Below are 26,961 nucleotides of genomic sequence, written 5' to 3'. Positions count from 1 at the left end.
AACCTTTAAGACACTCAACTCTGAGTGAAGTATTTTATTTATTTTTTCAACGAAATACTTAAATTCAAGATTTATGTCAATTAGATTTAAGTATGTATTTGTAATGCATTTCCTAATTGCAATTGCTGTATAAATTCATTTCAAGAACAGTTCTGAATTGCAATTATTGGAGATTTTTTTAATATTTTAAGTGAACCAAAAGTTTATAGAAATCATTTTTGAGCAACAAAAATGTTTAAATGTTTTAAATGAAATAACGGCAAAATATTTTAAAATAACTAAATTTTTGTGTATATATTTAATCTGTGTTTTTAATACTTAAAAGAAACACTAAACCAATTGGAGAAACAAAATTTATAATATTTTATTTTCGGGTATTTCAGAAGAATTGCTAATCGCCTGAATCTACCTGCCCTAAAGTATGCTTTTGTTTTTTATTAATATTTTATGATAAATCTTCTTGTGAAAAGCACTCAGCTTAAGCCCCACTAAAATTTTTACAAGTATTTTCAATCTTTAACTTCTTTAAATGCCAAATTAATTCTAATTGGATTCTTTGAAATTGCAAAATACTAATATTAAGGAGTCCATAAAACTAAACTAGCCTCGGACATTTTTGTATTGTCGCCCTTCATTTTGTTGTCTTTCGTAAAAGGCTCACAAAAAAAACATACACACACACACACACACACATACTTACATAGAAAGAATAAAAGAAAATCATGAAAATTGCTCTACTTTTGCTCTATTATTCTTAATTAATTTGATTTGTCAACATAAATTGGCTGGCAAATTGTCTTTGTCTTTGTCTTTGCCTGAATTTGATTTTAGGGGGCATTTATAAATAAATCTTTGTTTTATTATTTGCCAGCTAAACTTGATTAACATAAAATTAAACACAAACACAGTGACACATAATTTTGGGTAGTTTGGCCAGAAGCAATCATCATCTTTTAGGTTTTGGTTTGGAGGACGCCGCATAAGTTGATTATCACCGAGTAAGCCGAAACAGGAACTGGCGAACAGGAACAATGGCAATGGGCAAAAGGCAACAGCAACAGGCTCCTATGCAAATGCCTGAGAGGACGAATATTTGTAAACAAAAACACCAACGAGACGAATGTGAGGAAAAACGAAAAGCGAAAAATGGAAAACGAAGCAACTTCGTCTAGTTCGCATTTCAACCAAAAATGACTCAAATTGAGTGGGAACTCAATTAAAGTTATGAATGAATATAAAACGTATTTGGCAGAAGGCAACAGGATTCAATTTGTTCGAGTTCAAGACAGGATAAATAAGTGCTACATAATGTAAAAATAAGAGTAACTCAATTAACTCGATTTCCTAAAATATATAAGTAGTTCAAATTAGGTATGCCAGAAAGTATTTAAACTTTTTAACAATTTTAAAATATTGTTTTTAGATAGGAATTACAAATTATTTAATTGGAAATATTATATTAACTATATTTTAGAATTAGTAAGGTAATTACACAATTTAAAAGTTGGATCTTCCAACTTTTAAGTCCACCTTTGTATGTAACTATGTATTTGCACATCCAATTTAAGGATAATAATAGACGTAGGTATTTTGGCTAATAAGAAAATAAATGTTTGATTTGGATAATCAAAAGTTAACTTCAGTATTTTAATATATATCTGAAATTTTTAAAAAGAATATGCTAAATAAGTTATCACATGCTAAAAATGCCATTGCAAGCTTAATTCTGTTTGTTTTGGCAACAATTATTGCCGAAATGACGAGTTTGAAAATATATTTTGAATTCTCCCGCCTAGAGATGTGCTGCATCACAATACCATTGTTAAGCGAAACTATCGATATTTTTGTAATAGTTGTGGCAGTAAATGTTTTCAAAATTAAATTATATAGTAATTAATAGTTATGCGCCTTGTTGAAGAATGTAGTCAAATTAGAAACAAATAAGTATGTAAAATTCGGCTTTTGTGCTTCTAAGAAGTTTTAAAATAACTTCTTAAGAGTTTGCTTCTCCAAACTTTAAAGTAAATGTTTTCGTACGCATTTTCGTGTCAAATCAAAATAAGTGTATTGTTTGCCAAACGAAACTATCGATATGTGTATGTATATATCGATATGTCTAACTTATTTTTATCACACCACTACAGGTTATCGCTGGGAGGGGGATGGAAACTGAATGAAAGAAAGAAAGAAAGACAGAAAGGCAGAAAGGCAAACGCAGTAAGGCAAATGAAAAATAGTTGATTGCTAAAATCTCGAAAGACCCTGAAAAAATATGAAGGAGCATTAGAAGCTGCCGAAAGTGCAATACAATCTGACACAGCAACACGAGCATAATATCAAAATCAAAAAATATCTGTTAAAGAGAAGGTAAAAAAAACAACAACAAAAAAATAAAAATATACCAAATCAAGACAAGCGATTCGGCTGCCAAGCAACAAGACAAAAGAGAAAAAATTTATACATCAATTTGTCAACAACAGCAACAAAACGAACAAGCATCATGAACAACGGCTTCAGCACCGGCGAGGAGGACTCTCGAGGCCATCAGGATCAGACTTGCTGCCTCATCGATGACTTGGAAAGGTGTCGAAATCAGGCCGGCTACGCCAGATATAGCAAACGTATCCAAAAGACGGTGGCCCAGAAGCGCCTCAAACTGAGCATTGATCCCAGTGCCCAGCAGAATATAAATATATGCGATTACCATAAGGAGCGCATACAATCCGTGAGAACGAAACGGCGACGCAAGGATAGTGAAGATGACAGCAATGAAACGGACACAGATCTTCATGAGTATCCCGACTTCTATCAGTTAAGTGTGGGCACACTACGTCGCTATAAGCGTCATTTCAAGGTCCAAACGCGACAGGGCATGAAGCGAGCACAATTGGCCGATGTAAGTTTCTTCCCTACATCTCTCTCCCTTTCTCTCTGTCTCCCTCTTTTTTTTCACCACTTTTCGTTTGTGTGGGTGCTGTATCGATAAATAAATTGTCAAATTGTTTAATTTACTTTATTTTTTATACCATTTCAGACTATTATGAAGCATTTCAAGACAATACCCATCAAGGAAAAGGAGATAATAACATATTTCGTTTATATGGTTAAAATGGGCTCGAATAAATTGGAAAAAAATGGCATTGGCCATGATACCACCTGAACGAATCGGAAGTAGAAATATAATAAGGCCAATAACAACAACAGCAACAAAAACAAACAATATAAGTAAAAACAACAACTTTATATGGGAAACTGGAGAACTGTGATTTTGGTGTTGCTGGGAACATCTCTCCCTCTCATTCGCACTCATATTGTCAGTGTCGGTCATGCATTTGCTGTCGTCATCACCTATTCACTACGTCAGCGCAAGTAATATACCAGCCAACCAGCCTCCCCCTCCCTCAAGCATTCACTTTCAACCCACTCTACCCAGACCCCCACAGACATAAATACACAACCAACCACTCACTCACTTAATAACCTTGTCGGTCCTTACTGTGAACGTCCAACTCCCAGACAAATAAAAGATGAAAAAAACAGCAACTGGTGCTCCCGAAAAAAAGAAAAAACTAAAATAAAAAAAAAAATAGTTAAAAGAAAAACGCCAACAATAAACAGAAAGAATAAATATTTTGCAACTAATCATAGCATTGATCGTTGTTAATAGCTCTTTACAATACATATATATAATGATATATATATATTCATATACATTTAGTTTGTACATTAAAATTAAATTAACAATTACCTAATTATTAATAAACTATGTAAATTTAAAACATCTAGCGAAACGATTTCATATGGAGTTGGTTTAAAATAATTTATAATTGAAAATTCAAAAAAGCTAAATAATTTTTATAGATGCAATTTTGTTTCTGAATATAGAACTTGTGTAGGAAAACTTCTCTCTTCCATAGCAATGCTACATTTTGTCCAGTTAGTTACCAAAATCTATACAGACCTTTGAGTGAATGTTAATTAGCCTTTTGTTTCATTTGAAGAATACAAAAAAAAAAAAAAAGACTGAAACATTGATTTTAGGTTGTATGGGCAACTGAAATAAGTCTTCAACAAGTCATTAACATAAGACCATCATCTGAATATCATTCGATCAGCTGGCAACGTCCTTGATATTTGATGGAGGATTATATAATTTAGAACATTTTAATGCATAGTTTATGTATTATACCTTCCACATCCTTTCAATTAGTGAATCTTTTAAATTCAAATGTTTATTAAGTGTTTGTTCAAATTTTACTTTACTTTATAACAAAATTTACAAATGCTTAAACGAACGCTGCAAATTTTATTCAATCTCAATTCTTATTCCCCGTAAAATTGCTCCGATATTTTGTAATAACTAACTTAGGGGGAGAAAAAGAGAAAACTGCGCGAAAACATTGCATATTAAACAACTATAACTTGAATAAATTTACACTAAAGTAATACCTAGACACATAATATTATTTGATGATTGGTTTGGTTTCCTCTTCCGAATCGCTTTGATCTGCAACAAGAGTGTACATTGTTAGACAATTAGCACATATCGTAAAAAAAAATAAATAGTAAAGGTTGAGATTTAGATGAAGGGTTCGACCTGATAATCTGTTAGATAGATGTATTGGATAGTTATGATCATCAAATAAGATGCATGTATCTGATCTTTTGTTAGATGAGATATGAATGTTAGTTTTGTTTATTATATAAACAGATGTTAAAGATGTAACTTCATATACGGCCTGCACTCAGCCCAAAGCAATATGTGAGCATACTTTGTTGTTTTGATTGTTTTTGTGTGGATTTCAGTTGACCGCCGCCACGCTGTGTTTTGGTCCGATTTGTTTTGGTGGTAGCAGAGCTGCTGGCAACCGTTGGAGATGCTTCCTTATCCTGCGGCAGCCAAGTACTGTCATTTATGGGTGCAGTTGTGGCTATAAGTGAGAAAAAGTGATGCTTATACAATGGGCTTTTTTAAATGTTCTAATGATTTTTTACCCTTTGATGGTTTATGCGGCTCTGCATCGACAGCCATTGGATGATCCTCTGTCTTGGTTTTCTCTGGGGTCTCTTGCTTCTCTCTCATTACAATATCAGAAACATCCTCTTTCATCAGTTGATTATAGCTAATGGTCTGTGATTTGTTGGTCAGAAGACCTACAAGACCCTCCATTATTGGCTCTTTGTTATTCCGACGCTGTTCATCTAAGAGTAAAGCTTTTCGCAAGAAATCTACCAAAGATTTCGAGCGCTTCGCTGCATTCCGTGCACACTGCATGATAATCCCTGCCTTGGTCGGTGTCGATCCACCAGCATTGAGTGAACACAATTCGTTGTAGGAGTTAAAACTTAAAACTATAATCGAATCGGCGGCATTCTCCTCCAACAGAATGGGATCCACATAGGGATAATGGCTGTTGCTTTTGTATAAGCAATATGTAACGCTAACTGGATAGTGAAGGAAGAGCAGGGAAATCAGCTCCCGTTCCTTGTCCGAATAAATGCGGATCTCTTCGTCCAAAAATGTCACATCGGGACGACGGAAATGCATAAGAGCTGCTAAGGCGGCTACAGTGCTGGCATCTACAAATGTAAGATGTAAAAAGTTAAATCCTGCCAAACTGAATCAATCAATACTTAACTACTTACCATAAAGATTGCCATCATGATTGAGCACTGTAATGTCCACCCGTATACACCATACATGCTGTTCTGCGGCAACGCACAAGGACTCTAGATCCAGTGAACGCGAATTCCGAAACGTCCTCTCCAACAATGAATTGAGTGTCAGAAAACGTTGATCATGCGTAGTCTGCGATTCATTTAAATATGCTACACCGCCAAGGCTCACATTCAAATGTAGGGTTCCCTCATTAGGTCGCGCCGATGATGGCGTACCAATATCACAGCTCACCTGGGCCAGGACCTTAGTGTCGCCTATTGCTACGATCACGGTGCCCCAGTCCGCGCCGAAAGTTAACTTAACATCGCGAAAGTCACCAGATTTGCGGCCATCGAGACGTGTGTTTTGCTTCGCCGCAGATTGAATAAAATTCCGCTCGAGCTTCGACTTTCCAGGTTCGAAAAGATTAGAGTTCATAAACATTATCCAGAGCTTAGGAAACACTGTTTAAATTCAACCGCGATTGCAGAATTAATCAAAAGTCAAAAAGCTGCCGGCTTTTAATTTACCCAAAAAAAAAATGTGACAAATTGCGGTCTATCGGTAACATTTATCGAACTGATTCCTATAAGTTCTTCCGATTAATTTATGTCTCATAGTGATGGTCATACATGGTTCGTGCCTAAAGTAAATCAAATTCTTAAAATAATAATTTCCAAATACAATGCATCAATATTCCAAAAAATTTGGAGGGGTAATACGACCCTTTGAAACAATATTTATACCAAGTTTAATATACCAAGAATTATGTAGAAAATGTACATATGTATGTAAGTTTTGCAACTAAAATCACATGAGAAAATTAAATGAATGGACAAGAAGTCGTCAATTATCAAAATGGGGTCTAATAGTTAAACAATGAAAATGGAAAAACACCCATACAAGTAGTTGTATGCGGTTAGCGTTGCAATTTTAATATTTTTGTCTCTGTTAAATTTAACAGAATAGAAATGCAACTGTTAAGGAATTCGTAGGAGGAGGGGGCGTGAATCTCACAAGTCGATATCGATAGCTAGATTTAGCCAAAAGTCAATCGATTTTGTTGACCATCTCTAGTTTACTACACAAATGTGCACATTAAATAATTAAAATAAGTATATTATGAAGTATATACTAAAATAAACAATTCTTTGCGCTTGGTGGAAATCAATTGAAGCAGTGGGACAGCGGGCGAAACGCAACTAAGCCCCCAAAAGCATTTAATTCCCAAACAAAATATACACAGAATAAATCTAGAGACAAACCCAAACGCATACGAACGTACATATGTATGTGTATATATATAGACTTATGTATACATACATACATATACAAAAACATACATAAAGCAGCAAGCGGGGAAGAGGAAGCACATCAGAAGGAGCAAGAGAATCGTAGTTAGAATTCGTCAAGTCGTCATACAGAGACAAACTATCTCCATTGACAGGCAAAAGAAATAATATTAATAAAAAGTAAAAAATTAAATTCCGAATAAAATAAAGAAGGAGAAAACTAAGAGAAGCAAAGAAATAGAAACAATCGAAAGAGAAAAAAAACCATCAAATGCAACAACAACAAGATTCATCGGGTGGCGAGGAGAGCTGGCTGGAGGAGCAATATCATCGCGAGATCGATGGTCAGCATGATGAACATGAAAGGGAATATGCACGCCAAAGGGACAATAATTTGAGCACCGTTTGGGGCGCATTCCAGGATTCGGCCACAGCGGTTGCTCAGCTTTATCGTGGTAAGTCTCCATCAGTTTCTGTGTGTGTTGGTGTGTGCATTTGCGTGTGTGTATGTGTGTGTGAGTCCAGTAGGAGCAGCAGTAGTTGCGGCAGCAGCGTGCATGTAAAAATAGTTTTGGGCGAGGTATTAATAGAAAGCAGCAGCAGTAGTAGAAGCAGCAGCCCGGCTTTTAGTTCGTCCCCTCTATTTTGCCCCTTTTTTCCCCAACACTGAACCCTCCCCCACCTTCCCTTTTTCTTGCTTTCTACGCATTATCAAAAATGCAGCAGCAGCAAGAAAAAGGGCTTTGGCTCTTTATACCTTATACCCTGTAGGCCAAAAAGGGTATATTAGGGTATCCAGATTGCATGTATAGTAGGAAATATTTAATGCACTGCCCCAAAGCACCAAATATTTTGCCTATTTCAGTGCCTTCTTGTTTCGAGCTACAAAAAAAGAAAACAGACAAATTACAGTTATGATTTGAATAGGATTTAAAGTTAAATGTTGTCTTGGTGCAGGGCATCTTTAAGTCGGCACAATGACTCAATCTACAGTTTTTTTTTTTTGATTGCAATAGAACAGCGAGAGAGCAACAGTAAGAGAGACAGGGAAAGAGTGAGAGAGAGAGCGAGTGGCATTGTGTTCGTGATGATGAGGGAGGGGTGAAACAGAATAGTCAAAGATGGGAAAGGAGGGAACCGAGCGAGTGTTTTGTTGTTTTTGTGGATGAACTTCCTTTTTTGTTGTTGTTCTCATCATTCATCAACATAAGCGTGTGTGTGTGAGACTACGCCGCAAACAGCTGTTTTTGCTGTCGTCATTGAATTCTAAGCAAAAATGAAAACTAGAATTTCAAAATTTTTGTCTATGGCCATCCCATTTGCACTTGCTTCAATTGATACTTCCAAAAAACACAAAAAGACAAAGAGAACAGGCCAGGCAGAGAGTTAGCAGGTAATTCAAATGAGTCCTTTTTATTGTTTAGGATCAGGATCAGCAGGTGGTGTGTGTGTGATCCATACATATTTAGGTATTGAGGCAGGCATTTTGAATTTGTAGTCCGAATATTTTATCTTACGATTCGATATATCGGCTTTTGCACATTGATTACGTAAGGGATCATGGTTATACATATTTTTAGACCAATGCATTGAGGGACCAACGATGATTTCATCATATTTCATAATTGACTTTGACATTGAAGCCAGGCCCGGACTCAAATATGACAAGGGATCATCGAAAGTAAAATTAATAAAATAAAATGAAACCCTAATTGATTCATGTTCAAAATAAACCGATTTGAAAAGTTGTTAATCAATTTAGGAAACTAAAAAATGTTCATTCCCAGAATGCAGGACTCACAGCAAAACAAAAAATCAGGCCGACCAACATGAATCATTGTTATAGCCTTTATTATTTTTTTTTTTTTGACCAAATTAAAACGGTTTCAAAGTCAATCAGTTTTAGTTTCAAGAACGCATTGCTTTTAATTTTTTGTTGAAATAATTGTGGATTCAATTTAAATTTTCCTAAATTTTCTATCTGACTCAGAGCGCTCATCAAACACATTTCAACACACAGTAGCCTCAACTGCAGATGCCACATCGGCAGGCGGTCACGGAGCTGGAACTGGAGCTGGAGCCTTGTGGCTGCCATTTCAGACAGCAGCCGGCACCGTGACAACTTTATATAAAGGTGAGTAGCATATAAGAACCTGACAATGATTAGAAATGTAATATATTTTCGCAATTTCCCAGAATCATGTGATGGTCTAAAACGTACCAGCGATGCTGCCGTACAATGTGGCTACCAAAGACGCACACGTGAATTGGCCGATTGGGCGCGCAGCAAAAAACGCCGCATGATTCGACGTGAGGATCTATTAGCCTATTTGGCTGGTAAGCCGACACCACCGCCGACAACACACAATCATCCACATGCCAATCGTCGGTGAGTCCGCATAGCCTGAATAATGTGATCGAGCAAAGAACTTAAACGTCTCCTTTCGTTTTCCAGATCACCCAAGCCAGAACATATTCATCATAATGGTTGTGGTGTGGGTCTTCCTTCAGGCGCTGCTTCCATAGGAGCTAGTGGTTTTGTTAGCTCTGGTCTAGGTATCGCTTCATTACCCTCGTCTCCCAATGTTGGTGCCGCTGCTGTTGCCGGGGCTGGAGCTGCTGGAGGTGTACATGGCGCAGCTGGTGGTATAAATCCTGGTGGTATCGGAGATGATTTGCACACATTTAAGGAGGCCTTAGTTTTGCGTCCACGGTAAGTGCAAACTAGTACATATCAAGGCAAATGTAATGCCTAATTGTTGTTTAATTTTTAGCGGTCCGGAACTGTTTGCATTTGTTGCCAATGAAATAGCCCGTCACTGCAAGCGTCCTGGCAGCCCAATCGACGATAAAATGGACATATGTCATTACAGTAGTAAACGTCAGCGCTTTATGTAATCAGGAAAACAAGAAAAGGACGCTTCGACCCGCCACACTACCACCACCACCACCAGCATCCCCGTTAACCACAACACCATCCGAATCCTCATAACTTTTCCAGCAATTATTCTCCAGCGACAGCCAATAGACAAGAAAACAAAACAAGCAAAACAAAAAACACACACTTATGATGTGGAAAAGAACATAAAGAAATTATGTTCGATAGTTTTGTTTATACATGCTTACTTGTACATTTATATAGTTTTAATTAACTTTTTCCATTTCATTTTTTTTTCTTCTATTATTTTTATTTTGTTTCGCTTTGGCTGCACAATTACGATAATCTAAAGCCAAATTGCAAAAGTTTTACGTCAACAAGCTAAACAAAAAGAAAAAAAGTGAAAACATTAGATTTTTATACGATTGGTTATATATATATTTTTTTTTACTTTAGACGCGTACAACAATTTCATAAACTGTTATACGTGCTTGCATCAAACAAGAATTGTGTAAATATTCTGAAAACAAAACTGAAAACTCATACAAAAAAAAAAAATACAAAAAAGAAGAAAAGAAAATGGTAAAACAACATTTAGAAATCTAACTCGGAAAACATCAATGTTATATGTATTGCTATCTACACAACTAGAACTTTATTAGCTGACTAAATGATATACATTTATATAGCTATATATATATATATATATACACACATATATCATGTGATGGTTACATGTATTGAAACGGCATAATTAATTGCACTGCGATCGAGTCTGAACGAATTAATGTACACTTTCTTTATAACTTAGGGATTCCCAATCAATTTCTTCTAGTCTGTGACTTTTACATTCGATTTGTATTTTAAGATAGATTGAAATAGCCAGCCAATAATTGGTTCCCGTTACTGGAGCTTTCAAAAATCGATTCAACATTTCCCGGAATACGGAATTTTCGTATTAGATACCGTGACATGTTCAAATTATTTGATCGGTTGCCATATATTTGAAGGAGGCAAAGCGTTTAACTTGCTCAGATATCCTTACTAGTACAACAAGTGCAATATATAGCTTTAATATACACACACACACACACACATATATATATATATATATAGCTAAATAATAAGCAAAATTTCGTTTTACTAAATTTAAATTTTTTTTACTACAAATGATTTCTTTTAAAAAAAAATCCTTTAAATTGGATTCATTGTTATATATTTGATTTAAAATTAGTTTCATAGTTTTATGTTTTTTATTTAAATTAATTAAACTTTTGCATTTTATCTAAGAACGAAAAAAAAAAAACAACAGATTTGTAATGATATCCAAAGTCTAACCACCATGTTCACGTTTACCTTGATCTTTTTCTCTTTGATTTCACAAAATTCCACCTAAACTCAAAATAGTAAAACGGAAAAAGTATACAATTTAACAATTTGGGGGTTGCGAGGGGGTGGATGGTAAACCCCTTCCCTCCTCACAAAATCTAGCTAGCCAGGTTTTAATATTATAATTATTATTATTAATATACAAAGTGTACATCTATTTATATATATATATATATATATATATAATATATACGTATATATATTTAAACTATTGTGTGCATATAAATAACTGATATGATATCATGTAGTTTGATATATATATATACATATATATATGTATATGTAAAACCAATATCGAGAGGAATTACTAAAAGAACAAGAAAACTTAGGCTAAGTTAATAAAACGGTTATAATTATTATCTAACTGAATAAAATTGTATCAAAAGCAAAAGTCCTACGAAATATTGCGTTGTAAAATGATGTATTAAACAAATTTAAAACAAATATTACCAGAAAACCTAAGCTAAAATAAAAAGAAAGCAATGAAAAACAAAATAATTACAAAATTAACAGCAAAAAGAAAAAATCTTAAGTTAAATATAAACATAATAAAAATTATGAGATGCGACAAAAAAAAAAAGACCTAAAATGGATTTATGTCAATGATTTTGTTCCGCCCTCATCCCTCTAAAATATGATGGAGCTATAAAAGAGGAAGACAAAACAGGAAAAAGTGTATAAGGACCCAATTAAAATGGGTGACAGAATGTTGATTGATTATGGCCAAGACCGGTTTCAAAAGGATGTTTCTTGCTTACATCCTAAAATATCCCCAAAGGAATACAAATAAGTTGATTTGATTTCTTTGAAATTCATTGCTATTTGTTTGTTTTATTCATTCGTATTCATTTAATATTATTATCATTATCTTTTGTTATATGTATATATATATATGTATGTATATGTATACTACAAATATAATTTTCATAGATCTTTTTTATTTTGGGTTTGCTGGTTGCTAAAAACTTTTAATATCACACAAATGAAAATTTTGAAAAATAAATTTGCAACTAGAATTTTAAAAATTGATTCAGGTGGATAAAAAACAAGAAATTTCAACTAATTTGATTTGGTATATATGTATATATAGTATATAGTATTCATATATATAATTTCGTTTTTTTAACCAACAATTAATTAATTCAACATGATTTCGCGCACAGATGATCCAAAATCAGCAACGACTTTATTTCCGAGTATGGTTAAAGAAACAAAATGTTTAAACGTTTGTATATATATTTATGTATATTTATACATACATACATATGTATGTATGTATATGTGTGTATACAACATGGAGATATATTATATATACCAAAATGAATGAATGCATTGGGCAAAGGAGATATTCTGTGGAAATTGTTCTGAGTTTTCATATATATATATGTATGCATATATGTTTATGGGATTGCTCTCAATTCCATTGCGAAACTTCTCTTAAAAACGAATCTAAATGAAGCAACTAGAATCAGAAACATATATATATGTAGGTATATTTTGTTTTGATCAATTTCTTTTACTCAAATCAATAACGTATCCGAGTTTTCATAGCTTTGTAAAATGAAAAAACAAGGATAAGTTCAAGTCGAAAACTTAATAATTGTGTTTTTGTAAAATTTTTAAACGCTGACAACTTAATAACTAATTGAACTATGAATAATTAACCGATTTAAAGTTTCCATTTTTAATACATCTTTCTTGGATACGAATGTGTAGAAGCTTTCGAGCAATTACGAAACGGAATTCCGAACAATTCCGATGGATTTAGTTGTTTTTTGTTTCTTTCAATACATTTATATATGTAGATGATTTTCATTGTATTTAATATAATTCATTTGATTTACTTAATTGCTATGCATGTGTGCTTTGCTTTTAAACAAAATGTATACATATATTTGTTTTTATTTATATATGTATGTACATATGTATATAAAAAAAAAAAAAAAATTAAATAAAAATTACAAATACATGCATATATAAATGTATATATGCGTGTGTATGCATGTGTGTGTGTGTGTCTGTGTGAACTGAGAGAAACATTGAGGATAAAGTTTACAATAAATTAAATAGATCTTTTGCGGAATGTCCTTGCATGTATGTGTCTATGCGTGAGAGTATGTTTCTGTGTCTGTCTGTATGTGTTGGTGTGTGTTTGTGTATGTGTAAGTACTCAAAAATTTGAATATTTAACTTCTTGTTTTACAATAATTCCATTTTGTTTATATAATAATTTTGATAAAATATTTTACACAATTAACAACCAGGCTAAATAGTTTTCGCTAAATTTTCTCTCGCCACGGCGAGATAGAGACAGTGTGTATGATAGACAGATATATATATATATATATATATATATGAGAGAGAGAGAGAAAGTGAAGGAAATTAATAACACAATTCAAATAAAAAAAAATTTCAACTTTAACGTTTTAAACATTCTTAATGCTTTCCTATATGCTTTTGTTGTTGTTTTCTTTTTTCTCTTTCTTTTCGTATAGTGGTTTTATAATGTAGTTGTTGGTCGAAGCTCCTTGGTATAGAGAACAAAACAAGTTAAACAGGATGAGTGGTTGTGTGGTGGAGAGGGCGGTGTTAATATGCTGAATAGGAGGAGACAGAACCTTAAAACACACAATAAATGAAGGCTCTAATCCAATGAATTTTTAGCCTAGAACTGCACCCAATTGGCATTTGCCGTGTTCTGTTGTCCTTGATTGCCACTGAAAATGTAAATGGCGAACGAGCGATGGTCAGAGAAATCAATAAATCATTCAGTTCAAAAATTAATACTTACCCAGCTGATGCATAATCGGTCCACTCAGATCCAGCACCAGCAGCCGCTCTATGGGCTGGCGATGTGGCTCCACCTGCAGTTGCCGCCGTTTGTGCTGGTGGTGGAGCTATTTTGCTCAAGCCACCCGGTGGTGGTGGCAATACACCGCTCGAACTTTTGCCTTTGCCCGTGCGTGAAGTGCCTTCGGAGCCATCTTTTTTCTGTTTTGTAAAAGAAACATGATTAAAATCAATATGAAAATGTTTATTTATATAAAATGGAAATTTAAAGCTTAAAAGGATAGATATCTATTGGGAAGAAAAATTCAATTTCAATTTACCGTTATGCGCATATTGATTTTAATGGTTTCACCCTCTTTGAAGCCCAAATCCAATTCCTGTTTGGGTTCAGTTTTCTCCTTTTCAATTTGCTCCTGATTTTTCACCCATTTAAAATGATCTTGAAGTGCGACATTGAGATCAAACGAATCGGAACGATCGCCAAAACCTAAGCCAAGGAATGCCGAACGACCATTATCATCCTGGACACGGATGACAAAATACCGTGAACTATCCGAAACAGCTTCAATGGCCACTCCGGGATATGTATCGATGGGGCAATTCGCGAATAGTGCACCGCTGGTCTTATCCTCCAGCTTCAAAATGCAGGCGGTCCCTTTGGCCACCAGACGCATGCGGCCTGTCCATGTGGGCTCCTTTAGATTCCAATCAGCAGCTCTACGAGAAACGAGAAAAAAAAAAAACAACAGACAGTACTAATTAATAACAATTGGTTGATTGTTGTTGTTGCTGTTGTTAACAATTTGTGCGCCCAAGCATCAAAATGAAAACAAAGAAAGTTAACAATTACACACATGCAATATACACACACACACACACACACAGAATCGCGCGTACTTATCTCCCATTTAGTGCATACGTGTAAGTGAAAATGTTCAACAATTTGGGAATTGGAAAACAACCGAAATGCATACAAAAAAAAAACAAATATAACAAAAAATCAATTGGAATTGAACTTTAAATTAGCAACAAGAACAGCACCAATAACAAAAACAACAGCAAAAACAAAGTCGAGCCTTTTAACCTTGAGTTGCCAGTGTGTGCGTGCGAGTGTGTGTGTACGTGTGGGTGTTTTGAGGGGGCGTTTTTCTTTTACTAATATCCGAAAATGAAAGTTTAATCCCTTTAATCTTAACTTACCTGTAGCCTCGATTGCTGGCTCTCGGTGGTATTTTGTATATGAAAACCTCGGGTTTGACAATTAATACACTTTCATATTCCATGTTTATAGCCAAATTGACAAAATTGCCAGACACTGATTTTGCAACAGTGCTGCCAGATATTATGTGTAAAAAAATCGATAGTTATCGACTATCGACAAATATTATATCGATATTCAGAAGACTCAAAATGCGCTAATATGCTCAGTAATGAGCAACTGGCGCCACTGGGTCAATATTTCATTTTCCGTTATAAATTGCGTGGATTTAAAAGTAATTTGTTTTTTTTTTTTTTAATCTAAGCAATATATGTATATACAAATAATTAGAAAAATAAAGCTAAATATTGCAATTCCTAAGGTAATGATATTATGCATATTGAAAACAATAAAAAAGAAAATTATTAATTTGTTAATTATGTCATTATACTAATTGATCGATCTCTAAACTACATAAATAATTGTGTTTTTTATTATTCTCACATAATTTAACTTTAACTTAATTCAAATTGCATTTAAAAGTGCAAAAAAAAACTCAACATAAGATTCAGAGGCATACATTTGCTTTTGAAAGATGCTTTAAATTTTGGGTACATCAAAGTCGAACAGAAAACTCCAACAATTTGTTGAACTCAAAACTCAGTCCATTTTTTTATATGTTTTTTTTTTTTGTATTTTCGCAGCCTGTACCTGTATTTTTGTACCCAGTATTTTCACTGTTGTAGTTGGGTTTTTGGAAAATGTGTGGGCGTTTTCCCTTTGAAATGGCCACAATGCTTCTCATTGGTGGAAATGGACACAGCTTTTGCCCTGCGCAAAAGTAAAAGAAAAAAGTACCATCGAATGGGGCGGAGTCTGTTAGGGTAACGCCCCCAAAAATTCAGTTGCGTTCAACTGCGCAGCAGAATGCTGCGCTGCGGAGTTTCCCCCATTTTGTGTGACTGATTTGGGTGTGTGTGTGTGTGTGCATGTATGTATGTATGTAAATGTCTGAGATTGTTTGTTTGTTTGTGCTTCGTTTGTAGTATAGATGAGTCAATTAACTCAACATTCCTGGAGGCCACATATTGCTTTAATTAAACAGACAAACAAAAATTGCAACAACACAACAAATTGCACTACTTTTGCCACCATTTGTTGAAACTCAGTGGCCTCTGTGTCGTCTCTTTTTTTTGTTCCCTCTCTCTCTCTCTCTCTCTCTCTCTCTCTGTCTCTCTCTCTCTCTTAATTTGTATGACTTTCCTGGGATTTCTTTTGTTATTGCTTGTTTGCCAGTGTTTTTGGGTGGGCATTAAATCAATCGCTCACCCACACACCTAGACTCTCTCATACATACATACATACATACATATATATTATTTAAATGGCAAACAAATATTTGCATTTATTTCAACACACACACACACACACACACAACCTTGAAACAAATATAAATTTCTCTTTTGATTTTGCCTCTTAATCAAAGTTTAATTACATGTAATTAATAAAGTTGATTGATTTGCAGGCCACAAATTGATGGAGAAATCCTCAAAAAGGGCGAGCTAAGAAGAATTGAAATTACATATTTCATGCATTTGCGTGTGTGTGTGTGTGTGTGTGCGCATATTTCTGTTGCCTACTTTAGGGCTAAGGTTTGGCTTAGGAGAAACATTTTTACAATATTCAAATATTAGTTATTGAATGGAGTAAAAAAAAATAAGGAAAAATATTAAGAATTAAGAATTCATTCATTCAAAAATTTACTTGAAAAATATAACAAAGTGAGTTGGAAAAATATTTAAAACAATAATTGTAAAACATATACAAGTTACGTACTTATATTTGATTCATCGCATACCATAACAAATTCTCTATAATTATTTTCTATTATTTTGCTATAATTACGTTTCAACGCAATCAAATTTTAGCCGCCCCTAAAACTGAATGTATGCATTCATCCGACCAATTGAATTCGCTTAACGTATACGTACATACATTTGTATGTATGTACATATCCAGCGGTTCAATGAATTCCCTTTTGTTCTCATCCATTTCCAATTTTCAATTCCATTTCGACGTTTCCAGATCATCGCTTTCAATTTGTATCATATATCGACTGAGATTTCGACTTTGACGGGACGGAATCTTCAATCTTCAATCTGCGACTTATTTACATTCAAGACGGGGGCAAGGATAACTACAACAAAAGGCGAACGTGCAACAAAAAAAAAAAAAAAAAACGCACAAGAATCTCAAAATTTATTTCTTTTCTTCATCTCTCTCTTTCTCACTCTCTATCTATCTCTATATCTTTCTCTGTTTAGTTCTTTTTTTTCTTCTTGTGCAGTTTTGCGAGCTGTTCGGCAAGTCAGAAGTCGATCAAGTGTGGCGGCGGCAACCCAAGATAAAGAAGGAATAAAAGGAAGGAACGAACGAACGAACCAACTAAAAATATAAAAAAATCTATTAGGACAACACCGACATTCCGTTGCCCTGCACGAAAATGTAAAGAGAGTTCCTCAAATAAGTATATGTACACACGATCAATTCGTTATCCTTGAATGCCTCTCCAAGGATGAGTTCTACTTGGATTTGATATCAATATTCCCATTTTACATACTTAATATTTAATTATGACAATTTTAATGTTTATCAGCATTGATATACCCCATTATTCCTTATATTAGATTTTTTTTTTTTTTTTTTTGGATCCTTCCATTCTAAGGAGCCAGAAAATTGGTAGAGAGATTGAAGTTTCCATCTATCTGCATTGCCATTCATACAAACAAACAAACAAACAAACAAACAACCAAACAACATACATATTTGTTTGAGGGCTTAAAGAAGACGACGAGGTGAATTTTCTTCCTTTCGATTGTGTTCTTGTTGTTGTTTATACACAGATATATATATATATATTTTTATTTTTATTATTATTGCATTTGCTGTTGCATTTCAATTGTTTTCAAAAACATTCAAGTGGAAGTCCTTTGAGTGAATTTTCCTCATTTTCTTTGCATTCACAATTTTCTCCAACTAAATACAAAAAAAAAAAAAGAAAAGAAAAAAAAAGACTGCACCTTTTTGGCTCAATTGGTATTTGCTGGTTCTAGTCCCAATTCTTGTATGTTGTTTGCTATATTTTGCATGCAAAATTTGTTTCACCCGTGCCCCCCTCTCTTCTCTCTCATTCTCTCTCTCTCTCTCTCTCTTCTCTTACTTCTGTTGTCTATTGTCCTTATTGTATTCTCATTCATTGTCAATGTGAGCATTGGGCTTTGTGTCGTTTCCTTTCAATTGCATTTTTGGCTAAAACAATTTGCATGGCTGCAGTTTCCCTAATACTACCCCCTCCCCTCATCAGGAGAACCAAATGCTTTGTTATCTCCCTATTTGTTTGACAGGTTCTCGCCTTGGTCAATTGTCCATCAGGAAATTTGTTTTCCAAACCTTTACTTTTGCTTTTCCATGCTCATTCACATTGACAATGAAAGAAATATTCTTTGATTTTCAGTTTTATGTTTTATTAAAGGGAAAGTACTTTAAAGCAGTAAAAAATTTTGAAATTTCCATTAAGAGTTTGTTTTCTTTTTAACTATATTACTTTTAAGAACACAATACGCAAAATCTTAAGTTCTTAAGTTTCGATTCTAAACAGAAACTAGATAGATATTTCATTTACTTGTTTACAAAATTGACTCTTCCCTTCTGTGACCAAGAATATATATGCATATATATTATGGAATCTGACGGAGGAGGAGTTAACGTAATTCCAAACAATCTTCGACTTCCAAATGGCAAATTTCACCCATCAAAGTTAGGATGGTCTGCTGAAGTTCGATCAGTCCTCTCTTCTAGGAGGTCGAGTGTTCTGATGATGGCCACAAAGCTTTGGCAATTTGGACTCTTTTGCTCCTCGGTCCCCATTCTACATTAAGGTTATTTGCTTTGGCCAGGATCATTGAGCCACTTTTGGCACTTCTCTCAAATGCTAACAAGCAAATGAATTGTTTAATCAAAATGTTTATGTTATTTGTAGATATTAACTAAAAATAAGCCAATAGAACTCTGAGTAACTTACAACTAGTTTTTATTCAATATTCATTAAATTTTCCAAAATGAAGTTCATTTTCCAGACAAAAATTTTAGGTGAAATATTCAGCAAATTCTTAAAACTTGGAACTTTGATTATTATCGATTTCGATATCTTATGTGATATCTCATTTTAATAAGTTTATAATAATATAATAATATTGTTAATTTAATTCATGCTAATATTATCTTTTCCATGGAGACTCAAATTTCCAATCTAATTTAATCTAACTCTAATCACAAGTTCTAATCGGCCAATTGAGTTGATATTTTGATCAAATTTCGGAGTATTTGAAAAAGTCATGTCATTATTTTCAAGTTAGAATAAAGTCTTTCAAATTTGTTTCCTCTAATTCAGCAAAATATCAATTTTTTTTCCAAAAATAGGATCGAAATTAATTTTTTCATTTATCGGATGTGAATTTGATGCCATTTGAGGAATACATTAAATTGCGATTAGTCTTAGATATAATTCTATGAAATCGGTTAGAATTGCCCAAAATGCAGTCTGGAAAACGCGAAGATTAACCAAAAATGTATTTTTCAAAAAAAGTCTAAAAAAGAATCATAACTTTTTGTTTTCCTGTTCACATTTGGGTAACCAAAAAAATTAAGCTAAATTTAAGAAACTTTATGAGATAAATTCATTAAATATTACTTAGTGTTTTTTTTACCATACACCCTTAGGGTGAAATGGTATATTAAAGTCGCCAAAATGTATGTAACAGGCAGAAGGAAGCTTCTCCGACCCCATAAAGTATATATATTCTTGATCAGGATCAATAGCCGAGGCGATCTAGCCTTGTCTGTATGAACACCTAGATCTCGGAGATTGTAAAAGCTAGAGCCACCAAATTTGTCATGTAGACTCGTGTAGTATGTAAAGTGTTCAAGTTTATTTCAAATTTTTGGCACGCCCCTTTCCGCCCCCGCAATTTAAAAAAAGCGTTTATCTCAAAAACCATTCTAGCTAGAGACACCATATTTGGTAGGTATATTTGCTTAGTAAATGCGCACATAATGTGTGTGCAAAGATTTTGCCACGCCCTTTTCCGCCCCCGTAATTTGAAAAAACTCGATTATCTCCCGCATTTTTCCACCCTGTGCAATCAAATTTGCTACACTTAAATTTGATACTAATAGCAAAAAACCAAATTTGATTAAAATCGGACAGAAAATTGTCGAGTTATGCATATAAACGTTTTTCCATAAGGCCGGAGTTGCCCGTTGGCTGATGGGGGCGCTAGGGTGCTCGTATGCTTGAGCGGGCGAGATATAATTGAAATATTTGCTTTACTGGTGTCACCTAAGTAGGTGAGACGACTTACTTACTTCATTTTATTGTATATTTATTAGTTTTAGTTTCTAGTTAGACAAACAAATTTCAAAATATAGTTCTAGTTCTAGTTCTAGTCGGCCGATTTCAATTATCCTTTATATGTCCTTAATGGCAGTCATTAAGTCAACAATTGATTTCTATGCTATTTTGAAATGTATTCTAAAGTCTTAGTACTAGTGAGAACGTCTAAATTTAATGATTGTTAGAAATTTCTTTTATATTTCTAGACTCGACTTAATAAAAAGTTTGGATTTCAATTCTTGGTCAGCTACTTTCAATCTATTATGTAATGAGGCATCTAATTGAAAAAAAGGGAAACTACTTCCTTAAGGCAATCGATGGAAGAAGGATAAAAATGCCAAATTATTGAGGACAATCATTGGGCACGCATGTCCGCCTGCCTTCCCGTCCTGCTTGTGTTCCTGTCCCTGCCTTTGCCCCCTCACTCTATGCACATGAAAATGTTGTTGTTTTTTGCACGTCCTGGACCGCCGCCCGCGACGAATTGAGTTGCGTCCAACTATTTTTTATGCCTTGACTTCCTCTCGCTTCCTCTTGCTACCTATTCACCGGGTTCGCTTTATTCTTCGTGTTCTTTTTTTTTTATGAGTAACTATAATTGTTTTTGGTCGAGAACGAGGAGCAGCAGGCGGAATAGGAAAGGGAGATGGGGGCAGGAGTAGCAGGAGGACAACAACAACAACAACAACAACAACAACGACGACAACGACGACAGTCAGTCTGGCAGGGCGGCCATCATTTCGGATTAGTTTGCCCTCTCCCAGTGTCTGTGTGAGTGAGTGTTTGTGTGTGTATATGTATTTGACCTTTTGCATCTGCCAGAGGTCGTGTGGCCTGATGTGGTGCTATCAAGGAGCAGGGGACTGGGGCAGGGGGCAGGGGCAGGGCAGGGACAGGGGCCAGGAAGCCGTGCTCGTTATGGAGTCACGCTCATTGCTACTCATATATATAAATTAAGATCCCTAAAATGCTGACAAAGGCCAGCTAATTCAATGGCAATAAAACGGATATTAAAACACACATCGAACTTGGCTACCGACTCTCTCGATTCGACTCCGACTCCAACTCCAATACCATTTCTCTGGGACACCCCATGATGATTATCATATCCAAAAAAAAAAAAAAAAAAAAAAAAACGTTGGAATTAATGAATTGAAAATGAAAATATTGTATGGAAAAATGCGTCCAGTGGTTGTGGCAGCATTTTTATGCTACTTTTCTTTCTTTCTATGAAAGAAAAAGAAAAATGTTGAAAGAAATCATAGGCAAATGGGTAGAATGAGAGATGGAGGGGGGATATACATGTATATTCGATACCCTGGAAAGATATTTTGGAGATGAACAGATCATGAAAACATATACTTACATGAAATGAAATTTCAGTGGGTATTCCCCTAGTCGAATCTAGATTTCCTTTTAGTTAGCTTTACATTTCCAACTTGATCACTAATTCATTTTTCTAATTTTCCACATTTCTTTGCTGCGACAGATAACAATGATTTCAAAAAGAAAAAAAACCGTGGATTCGAGTTGGGCCGATCGCAGCCAATTCATTTCGTGAGATAATTTATGTGCCCGCTGTCAACTGGGCAACAATTGCCAGCGCGGCTGCAACTGGTCTTCAAATGGTCATCATCAAGTCATCTGGCTGGCTGGCTGGCCAAAGGTCACTCACTCTCTCACCGTTTGACAATCAGGTGGATCGCTGCTTCTTAGCATCATAAATTAACCATTACCAACCAATTATCACAGGGGGCCACAAACAATGAACAATTCGAACTCTGGTCTCTGGTCGGCTGTCCCCTGGTTCAGGCTCACAGGAAGTCATCGGATCTTCGGGGCACACACATTGTGTCTCTGCGATTCCATTTGTCTTGTACTCTATCTGTGTCTACTTTTTTTTTTTTCCCTCAATTCGATTTTTTTGTGATTTTTTGGAGGCGGAGGCGAAATCCGGTAGCTCGACTTTTCCTGTGTGCGGTCGTTTAGCATGAAGAATGTCCAATTCATTGCGCAAAACACTTGATGTCACCTGACGGAAGCTGTGGACTCGAAACAAAGATTTCGTATACAGGACTTACACGCGGAAGTTGACCGGATATTGAACTAATTTTCCCTAGGGTGGTCCCTGAATGTACCCAACCCCAGTCCAAACTAGACCAAAAGACAAGCAAATTAGAAATTCTATTTAATTTTAGATCAAAGTTTATTCTCAAAGATATAGACATTTAGATGTTGGTAAACTTCTTTACAACTAATTGAACTTTTCGTATAAATATCCAAAGAAAACATGTGTATATATCATATGAAGATATAGTCTTTTATCAAATCGAACATTTCCATTTTGAGAATTCCTTAAAACGACTTCAATTAATCTTGTTTGAAAACCCTTTGAAAACATTTTCTATTAGACAAAAGAAGAATGGGAATTTCAATTCGAAATTCACAATGTTAAAAATATATATAAAGTTTTGATTTGCAAACTGAGGTAGAAAATGAAAATTTCTTGCGTTTTGGCTAGGTCAAAATTCAATTTTTCTATGGAAAGTTTAAGAAAAGTTAGCTAGGTGTCTTGGTCAAGTTCTATATACTATCTGCAGACTTTATTTAAGAAATCCATAATTGAAATGGCCGAAATCATTGTTAAAACTAGTTGGGAATCACAATGAAAAGAAATGCATACAATCCTAGAGTTAATTGGAGTAGAAGGAAACAAATTTGAAACGCTTTGATTGAAATTTTCAAATCTTTATGCAAAGCTTAGTTAGATCAATTATTTTTTAAATTAAACTCAGACAAATTGGAAAAGTTCTTTAAGTTTCTAAATTTTTCTTTAGTTGAAAGGAAAACTTGAAAAATTGTTCAATTGTTTTGTTGATCCTGGAAAATATCGTGTCAAATTTATGTTTATATTGTGAGTCTTTATTATTTTGACATGTCAAAAGGGGGGAGAGGGAATGGGGAAGAGTGACTTGATGAATGACAAAGACTTTCACTTAAGGGCCACCGCTCCCCAATTGTTGTTGTTGTTGTTGTTGTTGTTGGTTATTTCTTCATCCTCTTATGCAGCTACTGCACTGCACTGCAACAACAACAACAACAACAGAAATAACAACAAATTTTGATTAAAGTTCTTTATTTTGTTTAAGATTCTGTTTGTAAGCCGCACCTAGTCATCTTTCTCTCTCTCTCTCTCTCTCTCTCTCTTTCTCCCAGCCTGTGTTTATCTTTAAGGTTCTCTCTCTCCGTCTTTCTCTGTCTTTCTCTCTGTGATTTTGTGTGCGTGTGTGTGTGTGTGCGTTTCTTTTGGCTGATTGACCCAGCTTAGCCAAGGCGTTGCCATTGCTGTTGCCGTTGCGGCATGGCCTTTTAGATGTTTTTTTTTTTTGGTTTTTTTTTGGATTTTTTCTTTTTGTTTTTTCTGTTGCCTTTCATGTTGTCACCGCAGAGCGCAGAAGTGAAAAGAAACCAAAAACCAGAAGCGTAACGAAACAGATCGAAGTCGAAGAAAAAACGGCAACAGAGCAAACCGTAAGGCGACCCCTGCACGCGTCCGTAATTAGATGTCGGGGGTGGGGTTGGGGATCTGGAACCTGGATCCAGGCATTCCTTATCGCTCCCTCTCCTGCTTTCACACACACACACACACACTCTGTTTGCTTGTGTTTTCTGGGCGTGTTGGCCGAGAGTTGAACAAATTTGTTAAGAGCTCCAACAGCGCAACGGGGCAGCGGTTCCTTTTTAGTGCCCACTTTTTTTTCTTCTTTAACTTGCTGCCGTCCTTGCATTTTGTTGTTGTAGTTGTTGTTGTTGGTATGCAAATTGTCTTTGTTATACTGTGCACAGAGGGAGATAGAGACACAGAGAGAGAGAGAGCAGATCACAGGTATGAAGGGCTGAAGTCTAAAAACTGGAATGTGCATAAATTTTGCCAGTGTATTTTGCTACCCATAAAATTATGAGCACCACCACCGATGGTTGTGTGTGTCGGGAAGGGGGGTGACGTATCATAATGGTGGGGGTCAAGGTGAAGAGGGGAGAACTGGACTGGACCTGGACACGCATTCGCATTCGCATTCTCAAATTATATGCGATCATTAAATGTCTTCGACAAAAATGAGCATAAAAATCGCACGCGGCCCCAAATGAAAATAAATTAAACCCAAAGCAAAGCAAAAAGTGCAAAAGGAAAAAGAAAAGTAAAAGTTACAAAAAGAACTCAAAGCAAGGTGAAATATTTAATACTCTCTTACTATTTGAATGAAATTCGTTTATAAATTATATATAATCTAAGATCTAAAACTAATTCCATTAATTATATAGTTCATATTGGAAAAGTTTTAAAAACAAAAACTTTAAAACGAAAGGAAAGAAGGAGAGCAAGGGAGATAGCAACATTTTCTTTTAAAAATAATATTTTTCAATATTTTCAAACTTGTGCGATATTTGGTTTTTAAACGCATCGAGTTTAGTCTTACCAAACAAGATGATTCGATTTCTATAATCAGCAGACATTGCTATATTACTTTACAATCAATGCTAGAACTAGTTGAGAATCATAACAAAAAAGGGAAGAAAAAAGATTGACAAAGCACTCAAGTTGTCGATTTTTGAGTGCTCGAGTTCATATTCTTTGACTTAAAGTAAGCTTATGGAATACATATGTATATAACTTTCGATTTCTTTCTATATCATGATATTAGGAAATATATAAAAACTGATGGGACAGCTTTTGTCACTAGACTTTGAGGCAAAATTTTCGCATTCTTTAACTTGTTTGCAGACCCACATCAAGTCACACCGCCATTTCGATCTCATAGTTCCCCCCCTCCACTCCCCCATTATTGTCTCTCTCTCGCTCACTCTCTCTCTGTCTCTCTAGGGTGTGTGAGTCATGTTTGATCTGATCCCAAACTGCCATCCCATTCCAGTTTCAAATCGAATTCCAGGCCTTCGAGTCCCTATATACTTATGATTGTATGGATTGTTGTTGTTGTTGTTCTGATTCTTGTGTGGCTCGGCGATCGTTTGCTCGGCTTTCAAAAGCAAATAAGTCACGTGAATAAGATTTCTCGCATAATAAATTATCGAACTTGGGCCACTGTATGCTCCATCCATCCACGGGCATGCAGTTGGCGGGGCTTGGAGTCAGCCTGGTCAGCAGCTTAAAGAGCAGAATGCGCTTCTGTGCAACGCCACGAAAAGTTAACCGAAAACATTATTGTGACCCGTAAATGATACAAAAATTGTGTGTCATTAATAAGCGGCACAGCGTGGTATCCAACGAGAGAGAGAGAGAGGGAGGCGAAGAGAAACTCCGACTTCAGTTTCAGCTTCAACTCCAATAACATTTTTTTTAGCCTCAAAATCGAACTGCAGACATCCCGGTACCAACGACCGGTTGCAGCTTTACTTCCCCCCTATCTCTCCTTAGACCCACAGACCATCACCTCTGCATCTGCTTTGCTCTCTAGCTGCGTCTCGCCCAGGGTGGTCGCCCTTAAACTTGGCTAGTCGGTTTTACCGGGCTTAGTTGGTTTTAGTGGGTTTTCGGTTTATTTTTTTGGTGGCTTGTTTCCGTTCTTGATTGATTTCTTTCGGTAAATCGAAGGCAGTCCATGTCAATGATTTGTTTAATCATTTGCCTAATGTTATTTTTCTCTTCCCTCCCTCCATGCCAACCATCCATCCATCCGTCCAGGGGATTACAATGAGCTTTTGGAGGGGAAAAAAAGGAAATTCCATGTAAATATAAATGTTGAATGAAATTTTCTTGGAAAAAAACTGTTTGAATAAAGTGTTTATTTAGTTTTTTCATTGTTTCATTAATGGAATTTGTATTTACAAGTTTAATTCAATAAATTGTAAGGGGTCAATTGTAAAAATACTACTCTGTAGGTAAATAAAGGTAAGATTATATAAGGCTGATCTTTCTTTGATACTAAGAAATGCTACCAACTATTTGGCTAACTAAAGAAAGAGTTAATAATATGTTTATTCTGTGGATTAGCCTCTTTTTCTGACACTTGTCATTAGTCTTAAAGGATCTAAAAGCATTTAGCTCATCCTCTGTCCCGCTTTTTATACCATACACCCATAGGGTGAAATGGTATATTAAAGTCGCCAAAATGTATGTAACAGGCAGAAGGAAGCTTCTCCGACCCTATAAAGTATATATATTCTTGATCAGGATCAACAGCCGAGTCGATCTAGCCATGTCCGTCTGTCCGTCCGTCCGTCCGTCCGTCTGTATGAACACGCAGATCTCGGAGACTATAAGAGCTAGAGCCACCAAATTTGGTA

At 35.2% G+C, this 26,961-nt stretch overlaps 4 protein-coding genes across 5 annotated transcripts; 2 read left to right on the top strand and 2 right to left on the bottom strand.

Annotated features, from left to right (window-relative positions):
- The first annotated feature begins 2,156 nt into the window (after nt 1-2,156).
- Sap30 (SIN3-associated polypeptide 30) lies at nt 2,157-3,526 on the top strand. Of its 2 annotated transcripts, XM_068285202.1 has the most exons (3): nt 2,157-2,367; nt 2,481-2,896; nt 3,035-3,526. In XM_068285202.1, exons 2-3 carry the CDS (start codon nt 2,501-2,503, stop codon nt 3,158-3,160), a joined length of 522 nt encoding a protein of 173 aa, XP_068141303.1. In that variant the 5' UTR covers nt 2,157-2,367; nt 2,481-2,500; the 3' UTR covers nt 3,161-3,526. The 2 variants fall into 2 exon arrangements, with proteins under 2 accessions (XP_068141303.1, XP_068141302.1); XM_068285201.1 differs by having other exon boundaries at nt 2,159-2,896.
- Nucleotides 3,527-4,214: 688 nt separating this feature from the next.
- Rrp45 (exosome complex component Rrp45) lies at nt 4,215-6,229 on the bottom strand. Its single transcript, XM_068285200.1, has 4 exons — nt 5,647-6,229; nt 4,996-5,580; nt 4,773-4,931; nt 4,215-4,507 (listed from the first exon to the last, which is right to left on the bottom strand). The coding sequence occupies exons 1-4, from the start codon at nt 6,101-6,103 to the stop codon at nt 4,464-4,466; spliced, it is 1,245 nt and encodes a 414-aa protein (XP_068141301.1). The 5' UTR covers nt 6,104-6,229; the 3' UTR covers nt 4,215-4,463.
- A 490-nt stretch (nt 6,230-6,719) lies between these two features.
- LOC137573211 (HUWE1-associated protein modifying stress responses) lies at nt 6,720-11,620 on the top strand. Its single transcript, XM_068285082.1, has 5 exons — nt 6,720-7,406; nt 8,942-9,085; nt 9,148-9,340; nt 9,407-9,664; nt 9,726-11,620. The coding sequence occupies exons 1-5, from the start codon at nt 7,223-7,225 to the stop codon at nt 9,847-9,849; spliced, it is 903 nt and encodes a 300-aa protein (XP_068141183.1). The 5' UTR covers nt 6,720-7,222; the 3' UTR covers nt 9,850-11,620.
- A 1,482-nt stretch (nt 11,621-13,102) lies between these two features.
- Nucleotides 13,103-15,338, bottom strand: LOC137573212 (NECAP-like protein CG9132). The gene is made up of 4 exons (XM_068285083.1): nt 15,209-15,338; nt 14,329-14,725; nt 14,010-14,209; nt 13,103-13,935 (listed from the first exon to the last, which is right to left on the bottom strand). Exons 1-4 carry the CDS (start codon nt 15,289-15,291, stop codon nt 13,884-13,886), a joined length of 732 nt encoding a protein of 243 aa, XP_068141184.1. The 5' UTR covers nt 15,292-15,338; the 3' UTR covers nt 13,103-13,883.
- Between the last annotated feature and the right edge of the window lie 11,623 nt (nt 15,339-26,961).

The sequence above is a fragment of the Drosophila tropicalis genome, unplaced genomic scaffold (genome assembly GCF_018151085.1).
Source record: "Drosophila tropicalis isolate 14030-0801.00 unplaced genomic scaffold, ASM1815108v1 contig_4, whole genome shotgun sequence".
NCBI lineage: Eukaryota > Metazoa > Arthropoda > Insecta > Diptera > Drosophilidae > Drosophila > Drosophila tropicalis.
Note: the sequence above shows the minus strand (reverse complement) of the source record. Positions and strands in the feature narration are given on the sequence as shown.

Excerpts from the sequence above, each read along its gene's own strand:
- Sap30 (XM_068285202.1), top strand. The coding sequence starts at position 2,501 with ATGAACAACGGCTTCAGCACCGGCGAGGAGGACTCTCGAGGCCATCAG. Across the intron at positions 2,897-3,034 it reads AGCGAGCACAATTGGCCGAT|ACTATTATGAAGCATTTCAA; the intron begins GTAAGTTTCTTC and ends ATACCATTTCAG.
- LOC137573211 (XM_068285082.1), top strand. The coding sequence starts at position 7,223 with ATGCAACAACAACAAGATTCATCGGGTGGCGAGGAGAGCTGGCTGGAG. Across the intron at positions 9,341-9,406 it reads CATCCACATGCCAATCGTCG|ATCACCCAAGCCAGAACATA; the intron begins GTGAGTCCGCAT and ends TTCGTTTTCCAG. Across the intron at positions 9,665-9,725 it reads GCCTTAGTTTTGCGTCCACG|CGGTCCGGAACTGTTTGCAT; the intron begins GTAAGTGCAAAC and ends TTTAATTTTTAG.
- Rrp45 (XM_068285200.1), bottom strand. The coding sequence starts at position 6,103 with ATGTTTATGAACTCTAATCTTTTCGAACCTGGAAAGTCGAAGCTCGAG. Across the intron at positions 5,581-5,646 it reads TCATGATGGCAATCTTTATG|ATGCCAGCACTGTAGCCGCC; the intron begins GTAAGTAGTTAA and ends TTACATTTGTAG. Across the intron at positions 4,508-4,772 it reads AAAACAATCAAAACAACAAA|ATCAAAGCGATTCGGAAGAG; the intron begins GTATGCTCACAT and ends CTCTTGTTGCAG.
- LOC137573212 (XM_068285083.1), bottom strand. The coding sequence starts at position 15,291 with ATGGAATATGAAAGTGTATTAATTGTCAAACCCGAGGTTTTCATATAC. Across the intron at positions 14,726-15,208 it reads GCCAGCAATCGAGGCTACAG|AGCTGCTGATTGGAATCTAA; the intron begins GTAAGTTAAGAT and ends CGTTTCTCGTAG. Across the intron at positions 14,210-14,328 it reads AAATCAATATGCGCATAACG|AAAAAAGATGGCTCCGAAGG; the intron begins GTAAATTGAAAT and ends TTTACAAAACAG.